The sequence below is a fragment of the Gopherus evgoodei genome, chromosome 5, assembly GCF_007399415.2.
Source record: "Gopherus evgoodei ecotype Sinaloan lineage chromosome 5, rGopEvg1_v1.p, whole genome shotgun sequence".
NCBI lineage: Eukaryota > Metazoa > Chordata > Testudines > Testudinidae > Gopherus > Gopherus evgoodei.
Window position 1 is genome coordinate 86648623 of NC_044326.1, and position 13635 is coordinate 86662257.

Here is a 13635-nt window from a genome sequence, read left to right on the forward strand (position 1 = left end):
ATGTAAAAAATAAACAATTATAGGGAGTTGATGTAGAGGTTTTTGCATTATTTTGTTGTATAATTTCTACTTAAGTGAGAACTTAAAAAGAATATCTACAGGTAAAGTGTTTTAAAATATTTCTAGACTTTTATCCAAGTAAATTGGCCTATGGAATTGAGAACTTTAAGAGCTTGTCAATGGATACTATATTTCTGTGCAATTTAAAAGAAAAGCTGTTTGCATCTCATATTAGTTGAAGTTTTCAAGGACACAGTGTTTCAAAATTGATATGTCTTTACTGAATTATATTTTCAGTAAACATTTAGCAACAGAAAGCGTATGTAGTAGTTGCAGTCTAACCAAAGTATCCTAAATCTGACTCATGAAAGTATTCAGGTATAGAAGGAATATGTCTTGTGAAGGGCACAGTAAGACAAGGATTTAAATCAAATAAACATTTCCACAATGTATACAAAATATATCCTATATAATTATCCTGAAGTACATAAATGTTAACCTACTTCTACTAAGCTCATCAGTTTTTGAAAGCCATAATGAAATATGTTGACTTAGCAGGTGTACAATTTCATAGAACAAACTGCCTTCAGGGGAAATCTGCAGAGGGGTTCATTTTGCAGCATCAGAGCTGACTTGCCATATTAATAGCCTGCACCCGCCTGTGAAAGCCTAAAAATGGAATTGCAGTACTCCGTGTTGTACAAAGGACATTGTGCAAAACACTGAAAAGCTGCAGTACTGAACATTCATACACACATTTCCAGCAGAAAATATCAAATTCTTTAAAATTATATCAAAATTTAGGTTTTTGAATGACACCCTTTTAGTATTCAGCATTACTTTAATACTTACTTTTCACTTTAATTTTAGACTTGCATTCCAATTTGCAGTTCTGTTGCATAATATTTTTAGAAGGTGTATTAAATCAGTAGACAGAAAATATATTAATAGGCATTAAATACATTTTTCTCTTGGTGGTCACCTAAATGACCTTCATTATGATATCTTTCTATGTTACATAGGTTGATTTTGTACACAAACATATTACATTTTAAGCAGATTTTCCTTTTAAGATTAGCCCATTATGATTTTACTTTTCAATTACTATTTTAGCAGGCTTATTTAAATATCAGTTTTCAAGTTGGTTTTGTTTAAGCTGTTGATTAATCGCAATTAACTCACACAATTAACTAAAACTGCCATTGATCATGATTAATATTTTTGAATCTCACTGTTAAACAGTAGAATACCAATTGACATATATTAAATATTTTTGGATGTTTGTCTACATTTTTAAATATATTGATTTCAATTACAACACAGAATACAAAGTATATAGTGCTCACTTTGTTATTTTTATTTCAAGTATTTACACTGTAAAAATGATAAAAGAAATAGTATTTTTCAATTCATGTCATACAAGTACTGTAGTGCGATCTCTTTATCATGAAAGTGCAGCTTACAAATACAGATTTTTTTTGTTACATAACTGAACTCAAACAAAGCAATGTAAAACTTTAGAGCCTACAGGTCCACTCAGTCCTACTTCTCGTTCAGCCACACTCAGGCCTGGTCCACACTACAGCGTTAAATCGATTTAAACAGCGTTAAATCGATTTAACGCTGTACTCATCCACACTACAAGGCACTTAAAATCGATTTTAAGGGGTCTTAAAATCGATTTCTGTACTCCTCAACGAGAGGAGTAACCCTAAAATCGATATTACTATATCGATTTAGGGTTAGTGTGGACGGAAATCGAAGTTATTGGTCCCATTCTTTTACTGAGCTACCCAGAGTGCACCGCTCCGGAAATCGATGGTAGCCTGGGACCATGGACGCACACCACCGAAGTAACGTGCCCTAGTGTGGACGCGTAAAATCGATTTTATAAAATCTGTTTTATAAAATCGATTTTATTAGTTTCGATTTTACTCTGTAGTGTGGACGTGGCCTAAGAGAAACAAGTTTGTTTACATTTACAGCAGATAATGCTACCCGTTTCTTATTTATGATGTCATCTGAAAGTGAGAACAGGCATTCACATGGCACTTTTGTAGCCGAGTTTGCAAGGTATTTACATGCCAGATATACTAAATATTCATATGCCCCTTCATACTTCAGCCACCATTCCAGAGGACATGCTTCCATGCTGACGATGCTTATTTGAAAAACAAACAAACAATGCATTCATTAAATTAGCGATTGAACTCCTTGGGAGAGAACTGTATGTCTCCTGCTCTGTTTTACCCACAGTCTGCCATGTATTTCATGTTATAGCCCATGATGTTCTTAAAATGAACACTTCCTCTGCAGATTTGACAAAATGCAAAGGAAGTACCAGTGTGAGATTTCTAAAGATAGCTATAGCATTCAAATCAAGGTTTAAGAATCTGAAGTGCCTTCCAAAATCTGAGAGGGACGAGGTGTGGAATATGCTTTCAAAAGTCTTAGAAGAGCAACACTCCAATGCAAAAATTTCAGAACCTGAACCACCAAAAAATAAAATCAGCCTTCTGCTGGTGGCATCTGACTCAGATGATTAAAATGAACATGCATCAGTCTGCAGCGCTTTGGATTGTTATCAAGCAGAACCCATCACCAGCATGGATGCAAGTCCTTTGGAATGGTGGTTGAAGCATGAAGGGACTTATGAATCTGTAGCATGTCTGGCACATAAATATCTTGCGACACCAGCTGCAACAGTGCCATGTGAACACCTGTTCTCACTTTCAGGTGACATTGTAAACACGAAGAGGGCAGCATTATCTCCTGCAAATATAAACAAACTTGTTTGTCTGAGTGATTGGCTGAACAAGAAGTAGGACTGAGTGGACTTATAGGCTCTAAAGTTTTTAAATTGTTTTGTTTTTGACTGCAGTTATTTTTCGTACATAATTCTGCATTTGTAAGTTTAACTTTCAAGATAAAGAGATTACGCTACAGTACTCGTATTAGCTGATTCGAAAAATACTGTTTCTTTTGATTTTTACAGTGCAAATATTTGTAATAAAAATAAATATAAAGTGAGCACTGTACACTTTGTATTGTGTATTGTAATTGAAATCAATATATTTGAAAATGTAGAAAATGTTCAAAAATATTTAAATAAATGATATTCTCCTATTGTTTAACAGTGCGATTAATCATGCAATTAATTTTTTTAATTGCTTGACAGCCCTAGTTTCATTATATTATCCAGCTTGCTTTTAATTTGTTTTCTTTCTTCGACACACATTCATGAATGGACTACCCCAAAGTTCCAGTCTTTTTGTCGGAGTTGTGCTGCAGGGATCAGAGTTCTTATTAAACTTCCGGTGGCATACTTATAGGACTTTAGGTTTTTAATTCACCATTTTATTACGATTTATTTGTTGTCTTACAGCAGTGTCTAGCAGACCCAAGTGACACTGGGTCCCTGCTGTGCCAGGTGATGAATGGATGTAAAAGGTCCCTGCCTTTACATTCTAAGTAGACCAGACAGACATAGGGCGTGAGGGAAAACAAAGTCACAGAAGTCTTGCCCAAGGTCAGACAGCATATCAGTGGAATAGCCAGGAATAGAACCCAGTTCTCCTGAGTCCTAGTTCAAAGTGCCCTGTTGAATTTTGTGCTTCTATTTTCCTTGAGTCTCCACAGGAAGTTATTCTGCCTCGTGGTGAGCATCCTGGCACTTGCCATTAGCAGCTCCCTAGGCATTTTAACCTACTTTGTACCTCCTGTTTGGAAAAAAATCTCCTGTGGCTGTATGTCTGTATCTAATTAGTGCCCCATGTCCCTGCGTTCTTTTGCCTCCAAGCTTCTTCACCTCTGCAATCCAGTTCCTACTTGTTCCATTTCACTCCAAGTGCTTTTACTGACACCAATATAGAGCTCTTCCTAATGGCCTCCTTGATCTAGCAGTTTCCTTTGTCACAGTGCTACAGTCAGTTCTCTTGACTCTTAGTTTTCTTCATACTTCTCTAACCACTACTTCACCACAATGCCTGAGTGGTTCCTCATCCCTTCGCCACAATCTGCCGGTGCTGTTCTTGGCCTTTTGTCTTCGCCCTCTGTACTCTTTTTGTGAACAACCTCATTCACTCCCATATTTCAGTTACCTTTTCTTCTATGATAATTCACAAAACTCCTCTCATTTACCGCCCCCCCCATCTTGTCTCTCTGACATCTTCACTGGTACCTCAAACTCAATAAAGTGAAAACTGAACTTGCCCTCTTTTCTCCCAAATGCTTCTCCTTCACAGTTCACAGCTAATGTTTTTATTGTGTCTGTTGCACAAACTGACAACATCAGTATTGTATTTGACTTTTGTCTATTCTTCTGAATCCATGCTTTTGTCAAATCCTGTCATTTCTTTCTCTACACCTACTCTGAGCTCTCCCTAGTCATGCCACAAAACCTCTTTATATATGTACAGGATATCTGTTACCCCAGCTGCTGCAAACTCATCCTCTTCTGATGTACCCAACATTGCATCATGCCCCTTCCAGTCTGAATAAAAGGATGCAACTAAAATGATCTTCTCTCACATCACTCTGACCATGTTATGCTAGCACTTTGCTGCTGTCGTCTTTCCTTCCATATCAGATTTAAGCATCTTGTGTTTATTTTAAAAAATTCTTCATGATACTGCCCCACCTACAATTCTGCTCTTATTTCTGCCTTTTCCCAATCTGCAAAACTGAATATCCTTTTGTATCCTTTCCACACCCTCATCTTCATGCCTTCTTCCTTTGTTTATACTTCCTTTCTTTTATTCATTGTGAACCAAATATCTGCCCTCTCTCAATTCAAATCCATCCATTGGGCTTGATTCATAACTGCATAAAATTGGAGTAATGCATTGGTGAATCAGACCCTTATTTGCAAAGCTTTCAGAAATAATCAACTACATATAAGATAACTGTTTAAAACAAACACACTCTGAACTGCTTAAAAAGATTGGACTCTATTGTAATAGTTTATTTTACATCTGCCCTGTATTGTCTGTTTCTAATTTAGATTGTAAACACTATGGGGCAGGGACTATATCTTTATTTTTTGTACAGAACAGAGCTTTGTACTTGTGGGTCTTAAATAACTTGTAATGATGATACAACTGTAGAGGCTCCCAAAAACCTCAACCCCAGTGTATCTGAGACCCATTTTTAAATAAGCAGTTTAATCCTGTTCACGGGATAGAAAAGAAATCCATCTAATGAGTGATGCAAATATTCATCTCCTCTGATGAAAAGATGAAAACTGAAGGTCCAACTTCCTGTAGAAAGGGGTAGTTTATGTTTGCTTTGGAAGCATGAGGGAAGGTTCTATTATAGGTCACCAAGGTAGCTAGAGAATGGGAAGAGAGATTCTGTGCATTAACGGTAAACTCAAAATGACTGCAGAATGAATGGAAAATAGAATGAATGGGAAATATTTATATATACAGTATCCAAATAACATTCTGTTTTGTTTTTGGTTCATTCAGGGCAGCACAATTACCTATGTGCAGGAAGAAATGACTGTATTATTGATAAGATTCGAAGGAAGAACTGCCCAGCTTGCCGATTACAGAAGTGTCTACAAGCTGGAATGAATTTAGGAGGTAAGCATAACATTTAGAGTTATTTATTTTAATCTTATTAGGCAAAAATATTTTTAACATGCTTCTTTTTACATACATAGCTGCATAATCTCAAACCTTTACACTGAGAGAAATGCGCAAAAGCTAATAAGCCCTACTGTCATTCTAAATCAGTTTTTTGGAAATATGTATTTTATGGCTCAGAACAAGAAAAGCGGGTGTTTGCTGCTGACAGTAATTTTAGTGGCGTTTAACTAAAGCTATGAGTGTGGAAGCTTCAAGAATTGTGTATGGGATTTTTTGTGGTGATGATGGGGAAAGTTCTTGAGATCATTTAAAAACATTGTACATCTTAACAAAAGACAAGATCTTGCAAAGTGATACCTCTCAGCTTTAATGTTAATGTCCATTCTAGTAAAAATTGAAGTCTGCTGTAGTTTGAATATGCATTTATTTTGATAGATTAATGCTGCCTAATTCATATTCAAATAACAGGACTGAAAACATTTTCTTTATAATATAATTATCACAAGCATTCTGAAAATCATGTTGTTGTCATCGTGATCATGGCAAATCCCAAAGGGACTTGGCCTCCTTGCAGATTGAGCACCAACCACATTGATCTCTGGCTAGGTCCGTAAGATGGTTTGACTGGATATTCAGTGTATGTTCATCACTGGCGATCTTATCACACTATCGAAGCTGCTGGTGTCCATGTAATCACTGGATGTGTAGTGGTATTCTTTGGTATACGTATTTCGGAATTCATTAGTCTTCTATTGCAATATATACATACAAGACAGCCACTGAACCTGTTCTGATGGAGGTGATTGGTGGGTTCTGCTTTCAACATCCTCATTTCTGATCTTTTCCTGCCACTTGATGTGGAGCAGTTGATGTAGATGATGAGAATCGAAAACATCAATCCAGTCTTCTTCAGCCTTTCTCAGTGCCTGTGTTTCAATTCTATACAACAGAGATGATAAAAACAGTGGTACTATAGATCTGCAGCTTCACAGCAACTTTGGTGTCACAGTGTCCCTGTAGAGGCAACTGAAGGGCCCAAAATTGCTGCCTTACTAGTGTCTGCATCTTTCGAGCATCCTCCTGCACTGTCTATGCCTGCCCAAATATTTGACAGTTGCCAGCTACTCAATGTTCTGTCTTGACAGGTTGAGACTGAGGTGGTTGGAATCAAGAGCTGGAGGCTGCTTGATGGTAATGGCCAGAGACTTTGTTTTATCTGGATTAATAACCAGACCAGTGAGCACTGCTTCTTGTTAAGCCAGATCGTCCATCAGCTGCAGTGATTCAGTGAACTGAGCCAACAAGACAATATGATTCACATATTTGAGATCTTGAAGCAGTATGGTCTTCTGTTCAGTGCAACAGCAAGAGTTGTTCCCTCAATTTTGTCCATCAACCAATCAATGCCAATATCAAACTATGATGGTGAAAGAATGCAGCCTTGATGAATTCCTGTGGCGATAGGAAACCATGCCATGTATCTGTTACTCAAACACAGCTTTCCATTCTATTATAGAGATCTTCTATCAATGGCATTCCTGGGAAGATAGTGTCAGGTTGCATTATCAGATCCCACAGACTTGCTCATGCACTGAATCAAAGGCCTGACAGAAGTCTATAAAAAGTGGTGCACATGGCTTATTAAATTCAGCAGTGCTTTCAAATAGCTGTCTCAAGGTAAAGATCTAATTGGCATTGGAATGATCAATTCTTCAAGTAGTGTCCCCATGTTTGTTCTATTTCAGGTGCGGATGAGCCTCTCAAACCCTTGATCAGAGATTTTTCCGCTAGGAGTATCTGTCCAGCTCATGCATGCACCTTATGCTCCCTCCTCTGAGGAAGTGAAAGAGGTGTAACTGAATAGTAGGAAGAGGGCAACCTGTACTATTTATCTACAGAAATGGAAGAGATTCTCCCATTATCTCTGCTCTTCTTGCTTAGAGAAATTATCTCAATTTAATTTCACACCATCTAATTTGAATGAAAGATATACCCCAAAGACAAACTAAATCAAAGCTGCCGTATGTGTTGGACTTCCAAGGGAACTTATTTTCTAACCGAATAGGTTGTATGTTTTAGACAGGGCCTATTGGAAAACTTCTTTAAATTCTAAATGGTAGTCCCCAGATATTGCTCTGGATCTGTCTTCCTAGGGTTTCTAAAGAAATTCACTCTCCTTTGTATCCCTCCTGATCTGTTGATCAGAATGAAAGAACAAAAACTCTTACTCAAACTTTTCTTCAGTAGAATTTTCAAAGCACATTACATTTTATAATGTAAAAGTTAGCTACCATCTTACTTCTTTCTTCGTCTCTGTATGGAAAACTTTTTATTAGCAAACAAAATTAACAGAATAATGGAAAATCCAGGGTAAATATTCCACATTTTTCTGGAATAAATGCAGTGAGTTTTATTTTGCTCATCTTTGCTCATCCTCATGTATTTTGCTGATCTTTTTTGACACCATTGGTCTTTTTTTCTGGGTTTACAGTAATACAGACTGTTATGTGTGTATTTTGAGTATGTACATTTTGCCTTATAGTGTTCAGGCTTTTTTTTAAAATGTAGTCCTTTGTTTTATGTTAAAGCATCTGTGCCGTGTTTTGGCACCTTTTACAAAAATGTATCTAAAACAGTGCTTACAAAAACCAACAGAGAAGACTTACTCAAGTTAATATAGCTATTTTATCATTTACTACCTTATTATATATGATGAAAATTGTATCATCATCCATTCTCCTTTTATACTTTGATAGCTTTTGGACAATTATTCATGAAGTCACCACATAATGATTTCTTCAGTGAGGTTATTTACTCCATGGGTCTGTCTGATTTTATGAGAAGGGACGATAATTAGTAGTTGCTACAAAAGTTAAAGTACCTAAATGTTAACATAGTCCATCCCTCTCCTTCACAGAGAATCTCTCGCCCTCTCCCTGCAACAAGTATTACTGTGAACTGTTTCTGTACCCACTGTTTGGGGTTTTTTTTTTGCTTCTAATGCTGTATGTTAGACTTAATTATTGAAAGAGATTCAGATAAAGCAACTGTATTAAAAATGTTTGGCCCATTTTTAGTCTATGCTTTTTTCCAAGATACTGTAATTAATTTTCAATTATTTATGGACCAGATAGATTTAAGAAGTTCTGACGTTTTCTTCCTGAATGTACTATGGTACAGGCCCAGAATACTTTTCTTCCTTGAATCCTATCAGAAAGTTTGTCCCTTGCAACAACAAAAATTTGATGGTCTTAAGGCTTACTGAAATATTGATAAAATGTTTAAGATAAATAGGATTGATTGTCAATTTGCAAATTAAATGATTTACCATTCTGGCTGTGGAGACTACAAATCTTATATAAAGAATACATAGGTAAGTTAGGCCCTGAACTTGTATTCACTTACATATGTGAATAATTTCATCCATGGGATTCTGTTACTCTATTAGCTCTACTTAATGAAATATTCTTACTGTATTAAAGATAATCTGAAAGAAAGATTGGGTCAGGTTATTGATAATATGATAAGTCTTTCACTTCTTTTTCCAGATCTAATTGATAGGGGTTTAAAATGGTGGCCTGTGTGGTCTTAGTTCAGTTCTTAGTGCATAGATGTTATCCTTTCCCCAAAATGATCATCCTTACATTTGACATGATTTATCACCTTTCATAGAAGTATGATTATAAAGTCCAATGTACATGGAGACTGAAAAGTTTTTTTTTTTTTTTAATTCATAGAATAATATCTCCAGGTCATGGTTAAGGCATGTTGAACAATCAGCATGAAAAATATTTGCGCTGCTGGCTTTGTATTAATTCTCTAAATGCTTCATTCAGGTTTAACTGAAAAAAAAGACATACAGGTATTTATTAGCGCTGGTGGAAAAATTGTAATTTATTTTCTGTGGAAAAATTCAAAAGAAAACACATTTTCAGTTTTTGGAGAAGGAGAAAAAGAAATGAGGGGAGAACTGAAACATAATTTTTTTAAGCTGAAAACCAAGAAAAGTTTGTTTTCTATTTTTCATTGAAACTTTTCATTTTGGGAGAAAATTATCTGCAAACATTTCATTTTGATCAAAAAGCCTTTATATTTCCATCATATAGTATGTGAGTTGATCCCACCATGAATTTATACCTAAAGTTAGTCTGCATGTCAAAGCCCGCCATTATACATGGAGTGGTCTCTCAAGGGAAGTTGTAAAAATCCCATTATGCATTTGAAACTTTAGACTTCACAAAACACTAGGCAATCTAGTTGCTGTAGGGAACAATCCTGCGTTAGCAGGGAAATGGACTAGCTAGCCCACTATATCTTTTCTATCTTTAATTTCCATAATCCCGCCTAAATGTTTCACAAGAGTTGTCTGCTTTTTCCAAGTCTTAAACTATACAATATGGAATTAATTCTGTCCATGTGTGTGCATGTGTGTCAGAGAGAGAGAATAACCTCTAATTTGAACCTTTTAATTTTTTCAGTAAAAAAAAATTTACTTTGGAACAGCTATGAATTAGTGGTTTCATTTGATCATGCACATTAATCTGATTTAGCATAACTATATGTTAGAATGGAAAAAGTTACAGAAACTAAATATGCAATCAGTTTTTTGCCCTTTTGTAATGTATCGTTTTAAATTTCACAAAAAGGTACCTGAACATATTACTAAATACCATTTCACCTGAATTATGAACACCTTACTTTTGCCATTTATATTTGGATTTAGTTAGGTAATTTAATTTTCAATTACTATCTTTTATTTCCAAACTGAAATGAATAATTGATTAGAATCAGTTTATCCCTATTTTCCAAATGCAAATTAGTCTAAGTTGCAAAAGAAGACACAAGAAGATTGCATGATTTAAAAAATGCAACAACTTTATGTTCCATGACAAAGTTGTAAATATTTTGTTAAATTTTAGGCTGTTTTGTTGTTTTTAACATCTACCAATTTTCAGATGCTTATTAGTTGTGCTTCACATGATGTGTATATTACTTTTAGCTCAGTAAACACGTTCAGGTTTCACAGAAATCAAACAACTTATGGTGTTGAATTTTAAAATCTGAGACTTTTTTTTGACAAAAAAAGAAAATAGGAAAATCAGCGGTCATGTTCAATGTTGTCATTTGGGAGGGGTTGTTCAGTTTGTAACGTAATCTTGAATCTTTGTAGCCTGCAACCACACTACCTTGTGCTGTGATCTTGTCAGATCTCATAAATTAAGCAGCCTCTGGCTGTAACTGGAAGAGCTATCTGCAAGCCAATCCAAGTTGCTGCATGAAGTTCTTACTGGTAATTCAGTAGGTGACATTTCCCCCACGACTCAATACTTGTGGGTCAGTATTGCATTATGAGGTCATCTCTTGGATCAGGGGTGGCAAACCTGTGGCTCTGCGGCTCTTCAAAAGTTAATATGTGGCTCCTTGTATAGGCACCAACTCCGGGGCTGGAGCTACAGGCACCAACTTTCCAATGTGTTGGGGGGGTGCTCACTGCTCATCCTCTGGCTCTGCCACAGGCCCTGCCCCCACTCCACCCCTTTCCATCCCCTCCCCTGAGTCTGCTGTGCCCTTGCTCCTCTCCCTCTCCCCCAGAGCCTCGTGCATGCCACGAAACAGTTGATTGGGATGTTCTGGGAGGGAGGGGAAGGCACTGATGGGCGGGGCTGCCTGTGGGCAGGAGGCACTGGGAGTGGAGGAGAGTGGGGAGCTGATCGGGGGCTGCTGACATATTACTGTGGCTCTTTGGCAATGTACATTGGTAAATTTTGGCTCCTTCTCAGGCTCAGGTTGGCCACCTCTGTCTTGGATGATATGTAAACTAAATTCTTTGGTCTTTTTTCTATGCTTGCCCTTCTTCTTGCATCATCAGCAATAACAATAATAATAGTACAAATCTTTAGAGGCACATTTTGCCAGTCCTAAGCTTCTCCCCTGGATCTTGTTTACATTGTTAGAACCACTTTTCTTGCTACTTCATTTTCTGGTGTACTCCATGTGAGTAGATGCTCCTCCTCCCCAGATCATTCTGACTGTCTGCTTCTTCAATGGCAGGAATTCAGGCATCCAGAGCTTGATTACCCAGAAAGCTATCACCATATTTATAGCTATTTACTATGAATATTTGCGATGTTTTAGCTCTTCTTGAAGAAACAACTGAAGATAATTACAAACACATTTAGCTACTGGAGCTGTTAAGAAAGTATTTAGGGAATGATGACAGGAATTCAAGATTTTGGAGAAATGCTGACATCTGACCTTAAACTGATAAGCAAATTATCCATTTTTAAACTAATTTTGAGGAAACTATCTTCTGCATTTTACATTTTCTTTCTCTAGTTTTATTTGATTTATTGCAGCACAGGAAAATACATTACAATAGTATATAAACTAAAAGCATAAATATAAAATGTTAAAGCATAAATACCAATGTTTATGTGACCTATCAAAACACCATTAATTGCTATCTATCAGTAACGACATAACCCACCCCTCCCCCCTGCCCCCGTAAAGACTCAGTTTCATGGGACAAAAGGTAGTCTTTTTATAGCTTGATATCAGTCATCTTAACTGTATGAACTAATCCATGCCCTCCTCCTCCATCTATGAGGTTGCTCTTTTGGGGAAACTAAGATACTAGAAACTCCACAACAAGGTGCCCTTTGCTCTTTTTCGTGAGAGAGAGCTCTTATTGCTGCTTTGGGTTTTGCACGCTTTAAATTGATCTAAGCAGTAGCCCCTTCTGCTACTGTCACACCCAAAATATATTGTTTATGCATTGTTTCTTAGCAGTATATGTGCATTATTTCAAGTTGCCTTAACTTTAATTGCCTTTTTTTAACTCAAATTACTATACTGCAATGGTTTTTCAAGTTACTGTTTTATTTTCTCAAGGAAGCGCTGTAGAGTACACTGGTAAATAGGAGTGGATGGTAAACATTAGAATTGTAGTTGACTAATTTATGGCAATCTAGTACTTGGATTTTGCTTCTAGTTCTTTGTTAGACTTGTATTTGATGAACATGTGTAATGATGTACTTAATATACCATGCAAAACTCCAAAAACACTAAATGTGACATAATTTATGAATGAATAAATAATAGATTAATTATATGAACATCTGAACAAGAATGATTAAGCCTGGCTTTCAGGAAAGATAACATTTTCTTTCTTGGACAGTTATTTTTAAGTTCTTTGCATATTGGATTGCCATTTTAAAATGTAGTCAATGCATCTCTCTTGTTATTGATGAAAGTTCACAGAAAGATACTTCATATACTAAAAATATTAGCAAATTTGCAATGTGTCTGTTTTGCTGTTTTTTCCAAGATATGATATGTGGGCAGAATCTTCAGACTTCTAGCTATTTCTCATTAAGCTTTTTTGGATAAAGCTTTTTAATTTTGTTTTTGATTTTTACCAGAAAACTACTCATTGGCATTTGGTAAAAGTTGTTCCCTCACAGAGGAGTAGTATCCTATGAAGCTGTTCTTTGTCAATTAATCATCACTTTGCGAATTGCTAAAATGTAAGCAAATGCATTAGACTTTTTTTCTGGCAACGTAAATATTCCTATAAAATTGTCTTTGGAAATAGGCCCCACAGGCAGGGTGACACAGACAACAATGCAGAGGATGATTTCTTCCAAGCAGCTTCTCCATAGCCTCTCCCTGTACATTGGAACCTTTTCTGTTCTTTTGATTTTTTCAGGCATTGTAACAGAAGGCAGGATTTGCTCCCAAGAACACAGTTGTTCTGTATCTGCTTGAGAAAAATGTGAAAATTATTTAGAGAGAGAGAAATACAGTAATAAACTAGAACTGCTAGTCAAACAACATATCTAAAAACTAGGACACCCGTTATTTAACTACAGAGTCCAGAGTAGCTAGAAACCAAGACACCGCCAATTATTTAATTACAGAATTGTTTAACCACCAGTGTGTATCTAGTAATATTCATTTAACAATCACTGTTGGCAACTCCACTATTATTCTAATCCTTTGGGCTCACAACATTGGTATAATTTTCTACTCCTCTCCCTTCCTT

At 36.3% G+C, this 13635-nt stretch overlaps 1 protein-coding gene across 1 annotated transcript in view; it reads left to right on the forward strand.

The window, feature by feature from the left end:
• Positions 1–13635, forward strand: part of NR3C2 (nuclear receptor subfamily 3 group C member 2) — a 265632-nt gene that overhangs the window by 197400 nt on the left and 54597 nt on the right. Inside the window, 1 exon segment of the mRNA XM_030563606.1 lies at positions 5469–5585. Coding sequence (XP_030419466.1) covers positions 5469–5585 — 117 coding nt within the window.